This window comes from Panthera tigris, chromosome A2, assembly GCF_018350195.1.
Source record: "Panthera tigris isolate Pti1 chromosome A2, P.tigris_Pti1_mat1.1, whole genome shotgun sequence".
NCBI lineage: Eukaryota > Metazoa > Chordata > Mammalia > Carnivora > Felidae > Panthera > Panthera tigris.
In genome coordinates, this window is record NC_056661.1 from 155,363,446 (window position 1) to 155,382,896 (window position 19,451).

Sequence of the window (19,451 nt, forward strand, 5' to 3'; positions counted from 1 at the left end):
CGGGGGGGGGGTGCCTTCTGCCTTCCTCCCCCACTGGGGAGAGGTGTTTGGGTTTTGCGTGTTGATGTCCCCCCCCCCCCCCCCGGGGAAAATGAGAGCAGCTGCTGGGGCCAGACGGCAGAGTGGGCTCAGATCTGATACTCCCAGCCTTCCCCGTCTTCCAGACCCCTGTTGACCAACCCCCTCAGTTCCCTCCTCAGGGTGCCTTGCCGAAGCCTCTCCCAGTTGGCGCTGCTGCGGGAGGTACTTCGGGACACCGAGGGGGTGGACGGACACAGGTGGGGGCCAGAGGGGTGGTCCAGCCGCAGTTTCTCCGAGGCTTTGTCCGAGTCCTCGGAGCCCGGGATGTGGAAGGCATGTGCGTAGCGCCGCATCCGCTGCCGGTTGAGATCCTGTCTGTCTTCCACCCTGTGGAGCGCAAGGCCGTGAGAGGCAGCCGACGACGAACGGGCTGGCCCGGACCCGCGCCCGCGTCGTGTCCTCCGCTCACCCCATCCCACCGTGACCGGCCTTTTCCCACCACTGCGGCTAGTGCGCACACGGGGGCTGCCGGCATCTCAGCGGCGGCTTTCGGGGGCCCGAGCATCTAGCGGGGCCCCTCCCTTAACAGCAGGGATCCCTTAAGGGACCCCCGGGCAACGCGGGTCAACGGGCGCAGGGCCCCGGGAGCACGAGGCCGTCCAGCCCGGCGGGAACTCACCGCAGGAACCAGCGGTCCCCCAGCCCATACTCGCGCCCGCAGATCCCTGAGCGAGGCCACAGGCAGCGAGGCAGCTTCCGCTCCAGCATCACCGTGGTGGCCACCACCTGCGTGTGGGGGCCGAAGGGGCCATCAGAGGTGGGGTGCTGACCGAGAAATCGACTGAGGAGGGCGGGAAGAGGAGAGGGCGTCGGGCGGAGGAAGGACAGTGTAGCAGTAGCTAGGAAACGCAGGAGCTCATGGCCTCCAAGAGGGGACAACACCCCCAAGCTGGGGGGTGCGGGGTGTCAGCTTGGCTGACCCTCTTCTGTGGGACAGAGTCCATGGGACATGAGCCCACAGCTCTTTACCCCGGGACCCGACATCCGCGCAGATCCTGCAGGAGGTTGAGGGACCCCGCCCCAAGGAGACAGGAAGGAGGGCAAAGCAGACAGAAAGGGATCCTCAGGGCCACAGGATATTTTGACCCTACAGACGTAAAGGCCACTTATAAATGCTACCACCCTACTGAGAAATCGAATATCAGGACATGTGCATGGGAACCTATTTTCCCGAGCAAACCCCATTTAGCCAACCTAGGGCCTTTTAACTCTGTTTTCTACACAGCACAGCAAAGTGCCATTCAATTTGGGGGGGTTGCATTTTTATTTTTGTGGAGAGAAATTATTTTCTAAGTATATTTTTAAGCGGTGCTTTGACTCATTTAATGGTCTTCTGTCTCCATCGTGATGATCTGACCGAAGATGACTTCCGCTCCTCTGGGAAGTTTTTGTAGCATTTTTTTAAACCTGTCCAAGTTTTCGGCGTCAGGTTTTACAGACTGATTTCCTAAATGCACTTTCAGCCACCATTAGTTGTATTTCTTGTTGATTCTTCTAGAAAAGCCTGAGGTTTGACTTTTTGGGAAAATGATGAGGAATTCTTTTCAGCTGTTCAGATATTAGTCCGTTGTATTGCGAATACTCTGCGTTATTTTGTGTCCTGCGCAGTAAAACCGTCTAAACCTACGTGGGGTCAAAATATCCTGCTTCTGTCTGAGTTCAGCTTGCTCCTTGGCTTGGGGGGAATGGCCTGCACTAGCCCTCCCGGCCACCAGGGGGCTCACCTGCGCCCTCCAGAGCTCATCCCGCTCGTGGGCCACCCGCCAGTGAGTGTCACCCATCATGGCGATAAGGAGGTTGAGCATGAGCAGCGTGGCGATGATGGCGAAGGCAGCGTAGGTGATGCTGTACATGAAGGGCAAATCCACATCATAGTTGGCAGGCCCGTCGATGACGGTGAGGAACAGCTCGAAGGTGCTGAACAGCGCCATGGGGTAGTCGTAGAAATGGCCCAGCTCGTCGGGGTCCTCTGTCTGGAAGATGATATAGAAGGCTGCTCCACCCAAGGGGGTGAGAGTTACCATGGCAACCACATACCAGACTGGACCACGGCCAGCTCTTTGCTGCCCATTCCAGCCCTGTTTCTCTCTTCTCCATCCAGTGTCCCCATCCAGCCCTCCATGCTCCATGCTTTGGGTTCTTATATTCCCTTATTTTCAGTATGGCTTATCCTGATCCCAAGAGGCACGTCTGAAAGCACTCCCAGTTTTGTCTCACCTCCAGGCATGTTCCATCCTCAGACCTGACAGCCTCCTATCCCTGTCTTCCCTCCCAGCTTCCCCCACATTTATCCGCAGGCATTCTGGGCTCTCCAGCCTCCTCCAATCTCCCCTTCCCACGGCCCCTTCCCGGCCAGATGATTTACCTGAGGCAAAGCCCAGGATGACCACAGCCATCAGCCAGCAGAATCGCATCAGGTCGCCAAAAATCATCTAAAGGGAGGAGAGGAAGGAAAATACCTCCACATGGGTCCCCTGAGCAACTGCCCCTTGCAGCCTCTCACTGGACTCGCCCCGAGAAGTCCCACAGTTCTGCCCTCCAGGGGTTAGCAAGCTGTGGCTGCATGGCAAATCTCCTTGGACTGTTTGGGTATGGCCCTTGAACTAAGAATGCTTTTCACATTTTTCAAGGATTGAGAAAACAAAAAGAAGGAGGAGGAGGAGGAAAAGGAACGAAAATGCAATAGAGACCCACATGTGGCTGCAAAATCTTCCATCTATTATCTGGTCTTTCAGAAAAATGTTTGCCACAGCCCCCACTCCAGGACCTTTCTCTAGAAAGCTTGGGGGGGGGTTGGGGGCACGGACCTTCTGGATCATGATGGTGAAAGGGCCCAACATCTGGAATCCTCGGGCGAAGTACATGACATTGCACCAGCCCAGCACCAGGGCGAAGGACATGGGCACCACCTCCCCATTGGCGTTCGTGAGCCGCATCACCATGGTCACCAGCACCATGCAGGCGTAGGTGATGCTGGGGGTGGGGAGCAGAGGGGGAATGAGAAGAGACCAGGATTGTCCTGGGGACTGCACCCACACACTCACATTTGGCCTCCCCAAGTTCAGTACACAAGGGCACACAATCACTGGAGAAGGATCTCTGGAGTTAATTTTCTCCAGTGATTGTCCAGGGGTCGGGAAACCAGGGAGTGAGTGGGGGCATTGGTGGAGAGCAAGGAGACTCACATGAGGACGTGGAATGGCCCCCCGAGGATGGTCTGTCCAAAGAAGCGAGTGACCCCCACCCTGAAGATGTCTGGAATCTGGAGAGAGGCCAGGAAGACACAAAGGCACTTGTAGACTGGGGCTCGGGCTGGATCCCTGGGGCCAACAGCCTCACCCTAGATCCTGACCATCCTCACCTCTGCAAGCAGAATGAGCACAGCTCCGATGACGGTCACCAGCTCCCCCACCAGGCGGAGGTCATCCTGGGGGCTCACATAGGCCTCCTGAAGGGGAAACAGGGTCAGAACACTCAGGGACCCCGTGCATCCTGCCTGTCTGTCCCTGGGCACGAGTCCGTGTCTCCTGTATAAAGTCACCAGCCCTGTAGGATTGTTTTTAACCTGGTAGGCTGGGATCTCTCAAACTGCTCTTTGAGCATATGTGTGTTTCTGTGTGCCTGTACTTTGAGTTTGTGCCTACGTAATTGAGAGCTGGGTGAGGGGAGAAACGGGGGCTGGAGAGCAGGTAAGCGATGCGGGGCTGAGGAAGGACAGAGAGCTGAATCCTGCCCTGAGCTCAGCCGCCCCTAGGGCGTCACCTGAAGTAGCTTCTGCTGTAGGAGCGTGTTGTCCCGGGGACCAGTGTGGTTATTGGTCCTGGGCTTGAGGGGGCGGTAGACGCAGCACATGGTGAAACAGATGATGTACAGCAGGTATATGGTGCCCAGCACGCAGAAGTACGGCCGCCCGTATTTCTTCCACTTGAGGCTCACCAGCTCTTTCACCGGGGTCTGGTCCAGGATCTGGCGAGCCTGCGGCAGAAAGAAAATAGAGCGGGCACCTCGGAGACCCTGACTTCCCTCGCCAGCTGCTTTCTGACCCTACGACCCGTACCTCCCGCTTCTTGGTGGTAACAATAAGTTCCAGGAGAGACTGCTCATCCCCTGAGGAGTCAATCTCAGTGAGGTCATAGAGAGTGGAGGTCAGCGGCCCGTAGGTCCACTGGATGTGCTTCCGCTTCTGCATCAGGTGCTGGAACATCTGAGAAGACACGGTGGTGAGTCGGAGGGTCAGCGTGAGAAGCTGGGCCGGGGGGTCTCCACCGCTGACGAGGGCTACGGCCCGCTCCTTGCGACTGATGGACAGTTAGTTGCGTGAGCCTCCTTTTTTCTGGTTGTCTTTCTTTCCCACACACCCTATAAGGATCTGAAAGAGGAGGACGGGCAAAGGGAACAGAACACCGGGCTCCCAGAGCAGATGTCCTAAAGCGACATTCTCAAAGCCTCCCGCCCAGGGGTCCCTGAGGCTGAGCATTTAGCGAGGGAGTATGGAGGAAGGGGCCCCACCCTCCGGGCAGTTGGGCACCAAGGGTCTTTGAAAGGCCGCCATGGGGCCAGGGGAGTGTCCCTCACCACGGTGTTGCCCTCCACTCCGGCCAGCTTGAAGGGGGTGAGACCCTGGTGATTGGGCACGAGGTCCAGGGACTGCAGGTGGTCCCTGCGCCCATCATAGGACAGCAGCAGGTTGTACATCTGGCAGGCAAAGGTCTTGTTGGGCTGCAGGACGAGGATGTGCAACACGGTGTTTCCTGGGGGAGGACGCGGGCGTCACGAGGCCGTTGCGCTGAAGTCCCCGCTGATGCCCTGCCCGACCTGGGGTGGCCCCTGCCCTCCCGGCCCCCAGCTCTTACCCAGGGAGTCCTGGGCCCGGATGTCAGCTCCATGCTCAATGAGCAGCCTCACCATCTCCTCACTGCCCACGCAGGCAGCAAAGGACAAGGGGTGCTCCCCTGTGGACACAGAAGGCTCGCTGCCGTGAGGGCCCGATGGGCTGGGGGATGGGCAGCGTCCCCGAGTGACTGCCTCCTTGCCCTCGCGTGGCAGCTCTGGGCTCGGGGACGCTCGTCAGCAGAAGCAGAGGCAGGGATGGAGCACGCGGCGCGGGGAGGCTTGGCTCTGGCCTGAAACCCTGGAAGGCCCGGCCGCTTCCGGCTTTTCCGGGGGCCGAAGCGCTCCTCGGCCCGCCCTCCCTTTGCTCTTGCCCACCTCCCCATGTCCCTTCCTCCCAGCCCCGGCCCCGCTCTCACCAAAGTAGATGAGGTTGCGGGGGCTGCGGCGGAACGCCGTGCCTGTGGCTCTCGCAGACACGCTGGCCCCGTGGGCAAGCAGGGCTCTCACCAAGTTCACGTTCTGGTTCACGATGGCTATGTGCAGGGCGGTCTGACCTGGCCCAGAGAGAGCCTCAGTCATGGGGTCTGTCCCCAGGATCCTGCAAGGGTCCCTCCCATATCTACACCCAGTCCTCCTCACTCCCGCAGCCTGAGGTGGCAGGGGAGTGTGACGGAGCCCCCGGTCTGGCAGGGTACCCAGGGAAACCAGCTGCTGCCTCTTCTCCCCTTGCATTTTGGGGGGTTGGTGTTCTAACGGTGCGCGGTGAGGATGACAAGAACACAGGGAGAGGGGGGGAGGAACGAAGCCCTCTTTGGTCGTCCCGAGTTAATCCACTGCAGAGACTGGCTTAAAACACCCAGCACCCTCACCCTCGTACAGCTCCGATGTCATGGGCTCAAAGACCAGCTCCGGGGCAGCCTCCATCAGCACCACGGCGGCCTCCAGGTTGTCATAGAGGGCCGCTATGTGCAGTGCTGTCTCCCCCATGGCTCCTGGTGTTGACAGAAAGAAGAGTCGTATGGCTTCCATGGGGCAGGGGCATGGTGACCATAGGCATTTAGGGGCCCACCACAGAAGGTCCTGGGCTATACTGGGAGCCACATGTGTAGCTCTGACGGGTGTTGAGGGCTCTGCCCCTTACCTCTCTGGTGCACCTCACAGGCCTCATACTTGAGTAGCTTGTTGAGAACCTGGACGTTGTTCTCCTTGGCAGCTAGAAGGAGAGGAGACTCCCAGATCCTAGAAGGGAATGGGATCAGAAAGGTGGCGATGGTGAGCGTGCCCAGTGGCGCAGTGAGGGCTGATGGCTTGGCTCCTTCATATACAGACACGTGCACCTCATGACCCTGAACTTGATCCAGGGAATTGAGGTCAGCAGCGTCCGGAGGGTTGCCGGATTTTTTCTTGACCGGTTAGCTACCCCAAACCAACTGTTCCCCCTTTCAGCTTGTGTGGGAGAAGCATCAGTGACTGGTTTCCCATCCCCTGAGTGCTGGGACCAGAATACGTGTGTGTGTGTGTGTGTGTGTGTGTGTGTGTGTGTGTGTGTGTTATCTGTGCATATCGGGTATGGAGGGGAGGAGTTAAAGTACTCATTCACCTCCTGACCTACTGACCTCTGGGGCAACCCTGTTTAGCTTCACTAAGTGCCCTGTGATTACCCCCGAGATAAGCCTTGTTTTCATGGACTAAGGGTACAAGGAATTCCTCCCTCATATTTGTGAAGAAAGTCAACATGCAGAGGCTAGATTTCCCCAGCGGCATGATGCTTGCCTTTCCAGACCTTCTCAGCAAAGCCCGTTGATCCTGGCACTTCCTTTCCAACAACAGCATCCTCAGAGCTCAGTCAGAGAGCAACAGTGGATCCTTTTTGTTCTGACCCCTAAGCAGAGTATAGTTTCTTTCTACTTCTGTCTGCTTCTCACTTGTTTCAGGCACACACACACACACACACACACACACAAATCATCTTCTCTGATTCACCAAACCCTTTTGACTTTTATTCCTACAATGATCTAAAAACCTGTATTACTATAAAAACTTAGCCCAACTAAGACCCATGGGCCCCCCTTTGTTCAATTTCTCTCTTGGCCCAGAGCCATTTGGTCTTTCTATGGGATCTAAATGAAATAACGCCACTTACCCATAGATGGCCAACTATGTGAATGGAAGATCACACACTGGTGCTGGCAGGAAATCAACTCCAAGAGCTGGGACGGAAGGGTGATCGGGAGAGGAGGAAGGACCACAAGACTCACATCCCCCAGAGTGTTGGCCCCAGCTTCCCCGCCCCCGTTTCCATGCCACCTGGATGGCCATCAGGCTTTGTCAATTCAACATTCAATCCCTACATCCTCGTGCCTACCTACCCTCATCGTTCATGTCTTCATTCTCTATTCTGCCCCTCGTTTGCAAAATATTCTAGCTAGTTTCCCGTGCCCTATTTACCCCCAATCCGTCCTTCTCCATGCTGCCAAGGTACACCCTCTAAATGGCATTGCCATCACCGTTTAGAAAAGTCTGATGGGAGGGGCGCCTAGGTGGCTCAGTCGGTTGAGCGTCCGACTTCGGCTCGGGTCATGATCTCACGGTCTGTGAGTTCGAGCCCTGCGTCGGGCTCTGTGCCAACAGCTCAGAGCCTGGAGCCTCCTTCGGATTCTGTGTCTCCTTCTCTCTCTGCCCCTCCCCTACTTGTGCCCCGTCTCTCAAAAATAAATAAATGTAAAAAGAAAAGAAAAGAAAGGTCTGATGGGTCCTTAAATGCCCACGGAGAAGGAATACAGAGATCCTTTCTAGCTTCGGTGACCTTATTTTCCCCTCTTTCCTCCTCCCATTCACTCCTTATCCCAGCTATTCTGGCCCCACCACTGCCACCCCCCGCCCCCGAACACTCCATTCTCCGGAGGCTTGTGCCATATGTAACTTCCACCTGGAATCCAGAGCGTCTGCCTCACCCTGTTCGTTTCTGTTCTGTAGCCCCAATGCCTAGGGATGTGCTCTGCATATGGTAGACACTCCACCACCATCTGCAGAATGAATGAATTTGTAGCAGTACCAGAAGGTAGTGTGGCCTCACTGCCCCTGCTTATTATCTCCATTGGCCACCCTTTAAGCCAACCTTAGGCGAACATATAATCTAAGTAAAAAACAGTATGCTTAATATACAAACACAGCTGCAAAGCAAATTTTCCACACCCCCTTCACCACCACCACTGCCTTTCCAACAATTTGCCCAAACCCCTCCTCTGTAAATATTCTAGAGCCAGCCCTATTCCCCAACACACATACACACCCTCCCAGGAAGTTTTCCACACTGTATAGTCTGGCCCTTTATTTTTGCATCTTTCACTGTGTGTTGTGATTAGTACTGTCTTTCCTCTACACAAGGGACACTTAAGGGCGGAGGTCAGCCGCTTTCTCCTGTCTGTTTCCTTTCCCTGCTCTCTTTCAATTAGCTTCTGGCTCTATGGCCTATTTTGACTAAAGTTAATGGCAAAGTTACAAATGGACCCAAGGGAGCTTCTTACCCAAGTGCAGGGTTCTGCTCCCTACTTCCTAAAATATGAGTGGGGAGGCTAGTTGGTGGAAGGCCTACAGACACCCCTTTGGGTCCCTACATGTCTCTGAAGGCCACAAATGTTCCCCACAAGCCTCCATTCCTATGTGCTCTTTTTCTTGCCTTGCCGACTACCCTAGTGGGCTGGAAAACAACAAGGAGTTACTGTCCATTGGGGCTTGCCAGATTTACCAAATAAAAATGCAGGATGCTCCTTTAGATTTTAATTTTAGATTTCCAACCAATACTTTTTTAATATAACTATGTCCCATGTGACATTTGGGACATACTAACAACTTGTTAATCATTTATATGAAATTCGAATTTAACTCCATGTCCCATATCTTATCTGGCAAAGTTTGTAGAGAACTGGTCTCTTTTGGGTGGCAAACTCCAGAATTCAGCGAAAAAGGGGGCAGTGTATGAATGGTTCGGAGGGGATCAGATAAAGCAATTACTTGCAGTGGCACCATAGGGCCACAAGGGGACAGCAGAGAAAGCCCTCAGTCAGGATCTTGGCAGTCAGCCGGAACCCCAAAACCTGACTACCCTTGGGACCCAGAAAAAAGGCACAAGAGCAGACCCATCCAACAATTTTTGTGCCTGAGACACGAGTGTTTTCTACCAGAGCAACCCAGCACAGACGTTTAGATCTGGAGCAAAATCTACACGTCTTTACTAGGTCTCTACCAGGCACCTCCCCAAGACAGGAAGAGGAGATACTGATAACATACCTTCTGGTTTGAATGGTTACATTATACTTGGTCCCTTCCAGGAGGAAATTTTACTTTATTTAGTAGATTAGTTAACATCGCTACCAGAATCTCTTATTTACAAATGGTGGTTGAGAGCTGTAGCTCTCAACCAGGGGTGAACCCCCACCCCCGCCCCCCCCCCCCACCAAGGAATTTGGCAACACCTGGAGACATTTTTGGTTGTCACAACTGGTGTAGGGTGGAGAGGTGCCACTGGCATCTAGCGGGTAGAAGGCAGGGATACTGTTCAGGAGGATCTTATGCAGGCCAGTCTCCTACAACGAAGAATTATTCTGTCCAAAATGTCCATCTGCAAGGTAGGGAATTCCTGACCTATAGCTTGAATTGTTCATAAACGATTTTTTTTTAAAGAGGACTCTTCGCATTAAAAAGAATGAGAAACTCCCTATACGTGTTTTCTTACAGATTGTTAAATATTTAAGAGAGAAACAAAAAGGTAAAGCCTTTGGAGCACTTGCTGATTAAGTAGCAAAAAGAAATTACAGACAAAATCTGAACTTATAGCAGTATGAAACCTGTTTTCAGAATTTAGCATGCTTTATTTTGCTGAACAATAATTATAAAATTGAAAGGTTTTGCTCAATATTAGACTGGTGAAAACCATATTACAAAACCTACCCATTTTTTACATAGTCAACAAATCACTGATCTCCTCCTTAAGATTCCCTCTGGGCCAGCAGAAAGGATCTCTCACTCCCTTTCTCCCTGTTTCCTGCACTCTGTCCTCCCCTCCTCTTCCTTCTTTGTTTTTGTTTTTGTTTTTGTTTTTGTTTTACTTATTTTTGAGAGAGAGACAGAGTGAAAGTGGGGGAAGGGCAGAGAAAGAGGGAGGCACAGAATCTGAAGCAGGCTCTGAGCTGTCAGCACAGAGCCCCATGTGGGGACACGGGGCTTGAACCCATGAAATATGAGATCATGACCTGAGCTGAAGTCCCACACTCAACCTCTTCCTTCTTGAGAATGTGTCCATGCCTACGTGCACATGAGCAAAGTTCTGCATTTGGTTGCTGGAAACGAGACAAGATCCAGAGCGCCTTTGGAGGAGAATTCAAACCAAAATTTTAGAGCTAGAAAGTTGCTAGAAATCTAACCTATCTGTCCATGTCCCAGATGGAGAAAGAAGCCTGGAGTCCCGAGGTGACTTGTCCAAACAAGTCAGAGGCAGAGCTGGGACTGGGACCCCACTGGCCATTTCCCCATCCCTCTTCTCTGTGGATCAGGCTTTGGAGAGGGCTTAGAGGCACAGGAGCCATGTCCACAGACATGGGTCCCACTGGTCTGTCTCCAAGCACCCTGTCACACGAGCACGCCATTTGGGAAAGGGAGGGCACACGCGACGTGGAGCTCAGCGTACAGGTTCCCAGGAGGATACAGCCCTGATAGAAAGGAGGTGCCCAGCCCCTCGAACTCCTGCCAATGTTGGGTGTTGCCTTTGACTGTTGTATTTTTGGTTTTTTTCATCACAGTAATCCCATTTGTTAAATGTGCTTTTCAGCTTCCAAAAGGGTATAGAGGTCGTAAGGATATGATCACGTTTGCTCCTTACAACCTTGTGGCATGGGCTGAATGAGTCTTTCACTTGTCAGAAAAGGAAACTGAGGCAGCACAACCAGATTGTGGCTAGATCACACAGAGTTAAAAGCAGAACGGTTGACCAAGAACCTAGCCCCAGGCTCTCACCGCTAAATTATGTGGTTCTTCTAGTTTTATGGCTCTTCCTGATTTCTCTCAGGGGGAGGGGGTCAGCCCAGAGCAGTGACCACAGATGAAGGCAGTCGTGTGTGGGGAGGAAGCATGCGTGCATACGCTGGCCACTTGTGGGCTGTCTCCCTCCCGCTCAGGTTCTTGGCGAGTGGATGAGGAAGCCAAAGCTGGGAGAAAAGTGGTTATTTGCAGACTTGGAATCGGTCCGCCCCTCCAAGTCCTGCAGCTTTAGCACAAGTGCCTGCAACATGCATGTCTGCTGTGCTTCCTGAGGCAGGGAGTCCCAACACACTGGAGAGGCCCAGTTTACTTTTCACAGACCCATGGCTTCACGTGTTTATACAGCTATCTATTTAAGCAGAGGAGAACCTTCCGTGTTCACTGCCTTGCCACCATCTAGTGGGAGGGAGAAAGTGCCAGCAACGGGGTCATGTGAGAGCCTCTGGGAGCTGCCCAGCATACCGACACCAGGCAGAATCAGATACCGCAGTGTCGTCCTCTCTGCTCCCATGACACGTGCTTATGCCCTTCTTAGGACACTCACCAAGCTCACTTGTCACCCAAGTAGCGGCATCCTGAGGCATTTTGACCATGAGAACGTGAGCTCCTCGAGGGCAGGGAGGTCATGTTCATTTTCTACAAGTCTGGCAGAGTGCTTTATGCTCCATAAGGGTTTAGTATGTTGAATCTCAGGAAACAAGACAAGTCAAGGTCCAGGGAGAGATGACGAAGAAGAAACGGGAGAAAGGTAATGGTTCAGCTTGGGTCCAGCATTGTGGATTTAAGCAGAGGGGGCAGTGGGACCAAGACCCAAGACACATCTGCTAGAGAGAGAGGAATGCTGGGTTCCTGGTCATCCTGGGGAGACCACGGAGCCTTTCCCTCTCACTGAACTACGCTCCACTCCCTGGAATCCGCCAGCCCCACCCAGAGGCCCCTCTGAGCTGTTGGCACCAAGCTGACTTCACCACTTGCTCGCTTTGGGCCAGCCTCACTCCCAAGGGGATACCGGCACTGCCCCCCACAGGTTTGGGGTTATAGAAGACAAGATAGGTACTCATTACATCGTCTGCTGCTTTCTGCCATCAGCCCACCTCCTCACCTGTCATATTGTCCCCACTTACATGGTCATCTCCTAATTGCCCAGTTATGGGCAGGTCTCCCCTAAGGCCGGTTGACTGCAAAACCTAGGACGCTTCCCTTTCCGGCAATTTCAGTGTCCTTCCTGGAAGTGCCCACCCAGAGGGGAATCAATACTCCAGGCTCTGGGTGGGAAGGAGAGGGCTGAGAAACTATGGAACCAGGCAGGGAGATCAGGAAAGGAGGGGATCCCTCAAAGTGACATCAGGCCCTCCTGGCCCAAGGCTGCAAGAGGAGGCCCACCAATGGTCTTCAGAAGAAATAGAGGCCGAAAAGATGAGTGGAAGCAGCCAGACTGTGGTCCCTGCCTCTGCTTTGCCCTGTTGGCACGCAGAACGACTCTGCCACCCCTTCCAAGCCCCAGGCCTTTCTGTGATCTGTGTCTGGCTCCCCCAGCCCCGGGGTCCTGAGTGGGTAGGGAAGAGTGGAACCAGTGACGGCCTATTCTCCAACAACAATGCCATTCTGTGCCTCAAGATGTCATCAGTCAAACATGCGCTCAGCCCCTACTCTCCCAGGCCCGGGGGGAGAGAAGTGGGCGGCTGGTGTGAGAGAGGGGAAGCCAAAGCTCAAAAAGGAAAACACCCCCAGCCCAGAATCCTGGGGCAAAGGAAGAAAAACCACAGGCGCTCCCTGGCAGGCTCAGGCAGGCCTCTGCTCTTGGAGATGGAGAAAGACCCTCAGATACAAAACGTTTGGGCTTTCCTCTGTGAAGAGACATGTGCTAACTGCCTTCTCAGGGACCCTGAGAAGGTGCTCCTTCTGGTGGGGTGCTCCACCCCACCAGAAGGACTCCCTTCTAGGGCATCAGCACCTGGGTAGGGAGACCCACGGACACTTTAGAGAGGACATCTCACGCAGGGATGTCTCCTCTCCTCTCTCTCCTAGGGGGTGGGGACATCAGAGTTTAGGGAAGTTTTCAGGGACTCAAACTTTAGAGCCTCTCAGGTGAGCATGGGTCCTACGCACATCTGGTATGTGGCCAAGCATCCACACCCCTCTCCCCCGTAGAGGGTAAGGAAGTCCAGGGCTGGGTCCCAGCTCTGGTTATAAATCATCCCCGTGTCTGGCATTCAGCCTTGGTCAATGCCTGCTGGTGGCGATAATGCATAGGAACGGCAGCCGTGACCACCTCTTGTCTTCTGTGGTCACTGATGCCTGCAGTTCCTTGTCTGCCTCATTCATTCAATCATTCATCCATCCACTCCCCGCGTGTGTATGTGCCTGCGTTACGTGTTTCTGCAGGACAGACTGCTCTGGGGCCAGGGAATACAGCCATCCGGCATTGTCCCGACCTACCAGCACCTCTGTGCTGGCGGCTCCATGATGCCACATCTTCCCAGGGCCCAGCAAGGTGGCCCGGGCCTTTAGGGAAGTGCGAAGGGCTTGCATAATTAGACTGGATCTTAAAGCCGGTGGTACCTGCGCCCATGCCAGCTCCCTCCCCTTCCACCTGGCGTCCAGGGGAGCTAGCCCCACCGGCTAAGACCTTTGAGACACAATGCTCCCCAGGAGCCAGGCCTGGAAGCACAGTTTGTACAAATAGAGGTGCCAAACAAAGACTGAGAGGGGAAGGGGGAGAGGGGGAGGAAGGGGGGGTGGGGGGGCAGGGAGGGCTGGGAGGGGCGAGGGAGCAGACTGAGGCTTACCTCTTCTGTTGCTGCAGGTTCTGCTCATCTCGGCTCTGGGCCCATGACTCCCGTCTCTGGAACCAACTACAGAATTTTCTCCACAGGCAGAGAATGAACCCCTTGTCCTTGGGTAGCGGCAACCCCATGGAGTGTGGGGCCGGCTCCTTGGGGGGCCGAGGCCGAGGCCAGACCCCCAGAGGACTCAGCCTTGGGGCCACATCAGCACCCCCAAGGGCCGGCCTGCCCTCGCCCTGTAGAGGTCCCGTCTCCTACCTCCCTGGTCCCTACCTCCCTGAGGAGTCTCCCCGAGGCTCCAGAGCCCGACTCCAGAGGGCTCTGAGGTTCTTACACCTGGCAGAGCTGGGACTCCCTCGGCCGGGTTCCTCCCCGGGAGCTCCTCCTGGGAGCCAGCGAGCCTGCAGACACTCCCACCCTCCTCCCAAATTACCTGAGATTTAAAGAGACAGGCCAGCCGACCTGCCTTCCATCTGCGGCCTTGGCCTTGCGTAAACTCCCTCCCTGCCCGCCTGGGTCTCTCTCCCTGCCCCCAGGCCAGTCCAGGAAGGGGAGGCCTTCAAAGAATGGAGAGGCCTCCCTTGGACTTTGGGACACCTGGTGACCTTTTATAGAAAGGCCTGGACAGGTCAGACTAGCCTGAGAGACTAGGCCTGAGGGAGGAGGGGAGGAGTCGCAGGCCTTGGGGACTGACGGGCCCCACAGGGAATGAGTAGCGCCCACCTCTCTCCCAGGGTCTTTTCTGTGTCTTTCCCTCCTGGAGACTCAGCTTTTTCTCACTCTTCCACTTTAATCTCTAGCCTGGCCCCAAATAGGTATGTAAACATGAAAACCAAGTGTGGGCCGGCAAACTTTTCCCGTAAAGGGCCGGATAGTACATGTAAGCATTTTCAGGGTGGCAAAACCACATACAAACATGTAGCCTCTGACACCCATGTTTTGTTTTGTTCCGATAGCCCCTCAGAGATGGGTAATCCATCCTGAGCTCCCAGGCCAGGGCAAAAAAGTGGGCAGCCGTGGGCAGGATTTGGCCCCCCTGGACTGCATAGACTCCTACTCTGGAGTCCTAGAACCCATCCCCAACACATGTATTGGGTTACCAAATAAATACAGGACGCCCCCATTAAATTGGAATTTCAGGTAAACAATGAAGGTTTTTTTTGTTTTGTTTTGTTTAGCCCCCAGTATTGCAAGCCTGTTCTCTGGCCACCTCTGGTAGAGGCAGCCTCTATCCACTGTGACTGCCTTCTGGGCCCACAGAAACTCACATCAAACCTGTGGGGCAGGTATTCTTGTCCACATCTTACAGATTAAAAAACAAAAACAAAGATAAACCTCAAGGTGGCAAAGTAAATCACCCAAGATCCCATAGCCAATTGGTGGCAGTGGCCAGATTGAGACCCATTCCCACACCCCCATGGGCGGATGGAGGCCCAGGGCAGTGAGGTGTTTTGCAGCAGGGAAGATAGATGACAGAGAGCGCAGCCCATCCCTGTCGCACTGCCCAGGAGCAAGCCGGGAGCCACCGCGGGCATTTAGTTCAACCCTCTGCTGGAAAGAGACCAGAGTCCCAGCTTATGCAAAGTCCAGGGGCAAAGCAGGGACCTGATGGCCTGGGGCATGGGTGTCTGGGCACTTAGAGCCACTGGTATGTGTGGGTCACTCCCTAGCTTCAGAATCTGTTTTTTCCTACGTGTCTCTGATTCAGCGAGGAGTGTGTGTGTGTGTGTGTGTGGTATGCGCCTGTGTGCGCGTGTGTGCATGGGTTTGTATGTGTGGGGGCGGGGGGGGGGAAGCGTAGGCGCAGGGGTGGGGTGTCTCTGTGGGCAGGGGGTAGGAGGGCCACCCTCAAATCTGAAGGGAAAGCTGCACTCCTGTCCCTACTGTCGGGCGCAAGGCCAGGACATAGAGCCCTGAGCAAACAGCACAGTCTGATTAGCCGCCTTCCCCACCCACCCAGGGGTCAGTGGGTTCGGGTTGGGTCGGGGGGAGGCGCTAGGACCCAAACCTTCAACCAGGACCTTTGTGCCCATTAAGCCAGTGCGTCTGCCGGCGGACCCACCCACCTTCTCTTTACTGCTGGGCTCCAGGCAAAGACCCCAGTCCAGCCGCTGGTGGGAAACAGAGGGGTGTTTGTCCTGTGGAGGCTGCAGGAGGACACCGTCATTCCTGACTTTCTTTGCCTTCCGCCGCTTTCTCCACCTGCTACTGCCTTTTTGCATTGGGTCACCACGACTCCTCAGGGAGAACAGACTCACAAGGGCACGCAGGGCAGGGAGACGAGGGGGCAGATGGCCGAGTGCAAGCTTCTGCCAACAGTGTTCTCTCGGTTCTTGGACGCAGCACCGTGGGCTTGGACCGTGGGGACGGTGGGCCGAGGGTTGAGTGCCGCTGCCCACGCTGGCCCACTCACATCTTGAAGCCACGCTGCCTGTTCCTCCCAGGGATTGCGGCTCTGAGGGGGCAGTGAGGTCGCCCTGGAACTCCTCCATGAGGACGCGGTTGGTTCCACAGCCCAGAATCCCTGACTCAAGTGTCCGAATACCGGAGGCTATAGATGCAGGGGCTGAGGGGGTGAGAGGGAGACTAGAGCTCACGGGAGAGTGGTCACAGCCGCTGGCCTCGTTTGGTGAGATTTGCCATCACATCTTCTCAAATCCTTTTGCCTACACTCCAAATTTAGGGAGACTTTTATGACCCCAGCAAGTCATTGTCCCTTTCAATGGTCCCATGTGAGGATGAGCATATGGACTTCCAGTCTGCCTTCGGCCTCACGGCAGTTGGTCTGCAACCTCGCCAGGGTGTTGGGGGTGGTGGCGTGGGGGGGGGGGGTGGGTACTGAAGAGGCCAAGGCCCATGGCGGGGGGATGGGGTGGGAGAGACGAGGACAGACAGGAAGGAGGCTCCACTTGGCCTGTGACAACATGCCAAGGGTTTCCAGCCAGTTCTCCCGCCTCAGGCCGAGCTTGAACTCGAAGCCGTGTTAGGTCCTCAGGATTCAACAGAGGGACAGTGGTGAAGCAGGGGATGACCAGCCCCCTCCGAGGGCCACACTGGCAGGGCTGGAGGTGGCCAGGGAGATGACGTGTGCTTCAGTACGTGCAGGACTGGAGCAGAGCCCTGTCTGGGACCGTAGCCACCGCATGCCGCCAATGTGTGCATTTCAGGAATGCTTTCTCAACCTGCAAATACTGATGTGTTGGAACAAATAATTCTTTAGTATGGGTCTGTCCCACACGTTGCAGGATGTTTAGCTGCCACTTATTGGGTGACCGTAGCATCCCCTTCCCTCAGCTGTGACAGCCAAAGTCTCTGGACACTGCTGGAATTTCCTTGGGGGAGGCAAGATCACTCTCCATCAAGAACCACTAATTGAGGGCCAAAAATATACATTTAATTTTTTCCGGTTTTGTCCCTCTTTTTGTTTGTTCTGCCTTCCTGTGTTTCCCTCTGTTTTTCCTCTCCTGTTGGCTCTCTTTGCAGTTGTATCTGCTCCCTTGGTCTTAGACTGTGTGCTAATGTGTGGCATTTGTGTGCATGTGTATGTAAGGTGTCCGTGTGTGTGTGCATGTGTGTGTGGTGTATGGTGTGGGGTGTGTGTGTGTGTGACCATGACTCTGAGTGGTCTCTCTGTGGAACCCTGGGTTTCTTTTCCTTCTGTCTCTTGATCTCTGCTCTTTGTTTCCTGGCCCAGCTGACTGCGTCACCCCATCCCTGCTCCCGGTGCCCTTTGGGAGGGTGTCTCCCGGGCTCTGCTGCCGTGTGCAGGGCTGGCCACAAGGGACAAACAGGTGAGAGGCTGGGGATAGAGCCAGCACAGGGCAGCGGGGTCAAAGCCGCTGCTCACTCAGCTTGGAGTTTGTTCCAGTCACTGGGTTCACAAGCCCTGTGTGCCAGCTCATAAATCCTGCACAGAGCGAGGGCAGGTCAGCAGGTGCACACGCGCGCGCGCACACACACACACACACACAAACACACACGCACACACACACGCACACACAGAGCCATGCACCACAAAGCACCACCCAGGGACTTGGCGGGTGTGGAGGACGGGCTGTCGAGCCGCCTGCCCCTCTAGGAGCACTGGGTTCTGGTTCTGGATGGGGGGCTGCCTGGGCAGCGATTTGGGCTTGAAACCCTCCAAAGTCCTTTTCAACTCAAAAGTCCTGTGATTCTGCACGAAGTGGAGTCACATGTGGTTCTGTGGGTGCACAGTCCCTTCAGCTTTCATAGGTCAGGAGGTCATACTTTCGCCCAAAGTGTGGCCTTCGTCCCCAGCCCCCTTCCCCCACCCCCATTGCTAAGTGGGGCCCCAACCCTTTGCCTTTGTTTCCTACACCCTCCAGCCTCGGCTGGCCTAAACGCTCACACCACGGGGGACCCTGCACAGGACCCCCAGCCTCTGTCTGCTGCTCCAAGACATCTGGTTGGAGCCCAGAGGAACACGGTCGAGGACGACAGAGCTGGTGGTAGAAAGGGGGCCCCGGGAGAGGGCAGAGGCCAGGACCAACGGGATGGCGCCACCAGCCCCACCCCCTCAGACAGGCATTTGCACGGTATTGCACATGTAGTTCTGCACGGAATATTTATGTCACATGAACCAATATGTCATAGCAAGATTCTAGAGCAGTCATAGTGTGTGCATATATGTTCTGACCATCTCCTACAAGTCTGCAGGTTTTCAAATTCAAAGGCATTGGTTCTCCTGGATGCTAACCCCTTTGCAGAAAGTGCCCAAAGGGCAAAGGTGGGCATATGGGCTGTGGGCTGTGGGGAAGCAGCCTCCTCGACCCCCGAGCATGTGCCTCCATGGCCAGCCATTCTCCCCTCCCCTCCCACCCTGCCTCGAATGGAAGATTTTCTGAGCCAGCCCCGAGAGGTCTCCCTGGTTGACAGCCCCTCCCCCACCCATCAGAGCATCTGGTTTCCTAACCCCCCATCTGGAAGGTGAAGCTTTAAAAGGAGCCCCACCAAGCTCTGACCTGCCTCTTTTTCTTGAGGCCTCTACAGGCTGGAGTCCTGTGGCCCATGGCCTGGGCCAGATGCTCCGGAGATAGGGCTCTGTGAAGGAGGGTGTCAAAGTCCACAGCCCTCCCGCTGACCACACTGCCCCAGCCTCCTGCTCCTTCTTCCCCAGATCCCGAGGCCTCTCCCTCCCAAAGCCAGACCCCTCTGCTCAGCCACCTGCCCCGCCCTCTGTCACCCCACCTTACCTGGCCCCGGACTCCTCTCTAGCAGGTACTAAAGACAACCATGAAAGAGGCTGAAGGGTATACAGCCCTCAAAGACCTTTCCAAATATGACGAATGTGCCATGAGGCTGGTTTCTGGAAAAGGTGAAAGAGAGCAAGACGGGTAACCAGGATGGCTGCGTTCCAACCCCACTTGGACCAGAAATCACTGTGAGACCTTGGCCAAGTCACTTACCTTTGCATTTCCCGATGTGCAAAAAGGACTCTTAAGTTCTCAGGTTTTCCTGTTGCCTTCAACACTCTGCTCCCCCAGACAGCTCCCCGTCAGCTTCCAGGTGCAGAAAGCGTGGCGCTCAGAGCAACCTCCTATCTCTCAGGAAGAACGTGTCCGTCTTTGTCTCTGAATCACTAGGGCAGAAGCTCCACCAGGCAGAGAAGAGAGAGGAGGTCAGCAGGCAGAACGTGGGGCCACTTGGCTTCCGATCACCCTCTAGCCTTACAAATGGCAGGATCCTGGGATCCCC

General features: G+C 55.1%; 1 protein-coding gene across 1 annotated transcript; it reads right to left on the reverse strand.

Moving 5' to 3' along the window:
* Nucleotides 1–82: 82 nt before the first annotated feature.
* TRPV6 (transient receptor potential cation channel subfamily V member 6) lies at nucleotides 83–13,988 on the reverse strand. Its single transcript, XM_042974098.1, has 15 exons — nucleotides 13,740–13,988; nucleotides 6,056–6,153; nucleotides 5,784–5,906; nucleotides 5,331–5,468; nucleotides 4,935–5,033; nucleotides 4,657–4,832; nucleotides 4,139–4,285; nucleotides 3,844–4,056; nucleotides 3,443–3,529; nucleotides 3,267–3,343; nucleotides 2,889–3,054; nucleotides 2,447–2,513; nucleotides 1,806–2,074; nucleotides 701–807; nucleotides 83–408 (listed from the first exon to the last, which is right to left on the reverse strand). The coding sequence occupies exons 1-15, from the start codon at nucleotides 13,865–13,867 to the stop codon at nucleotides 129–131; spliced, it is 2,175 nt and encodes a 724-aa protein (XP_042830032.1). The 5' UTR covers nucleotides 13,868–13,988; the 3' UTR covers nucleotides 83–128.
* Nucleotides 13,989–19,451: the final 5,463 nt, after the last annotated feature.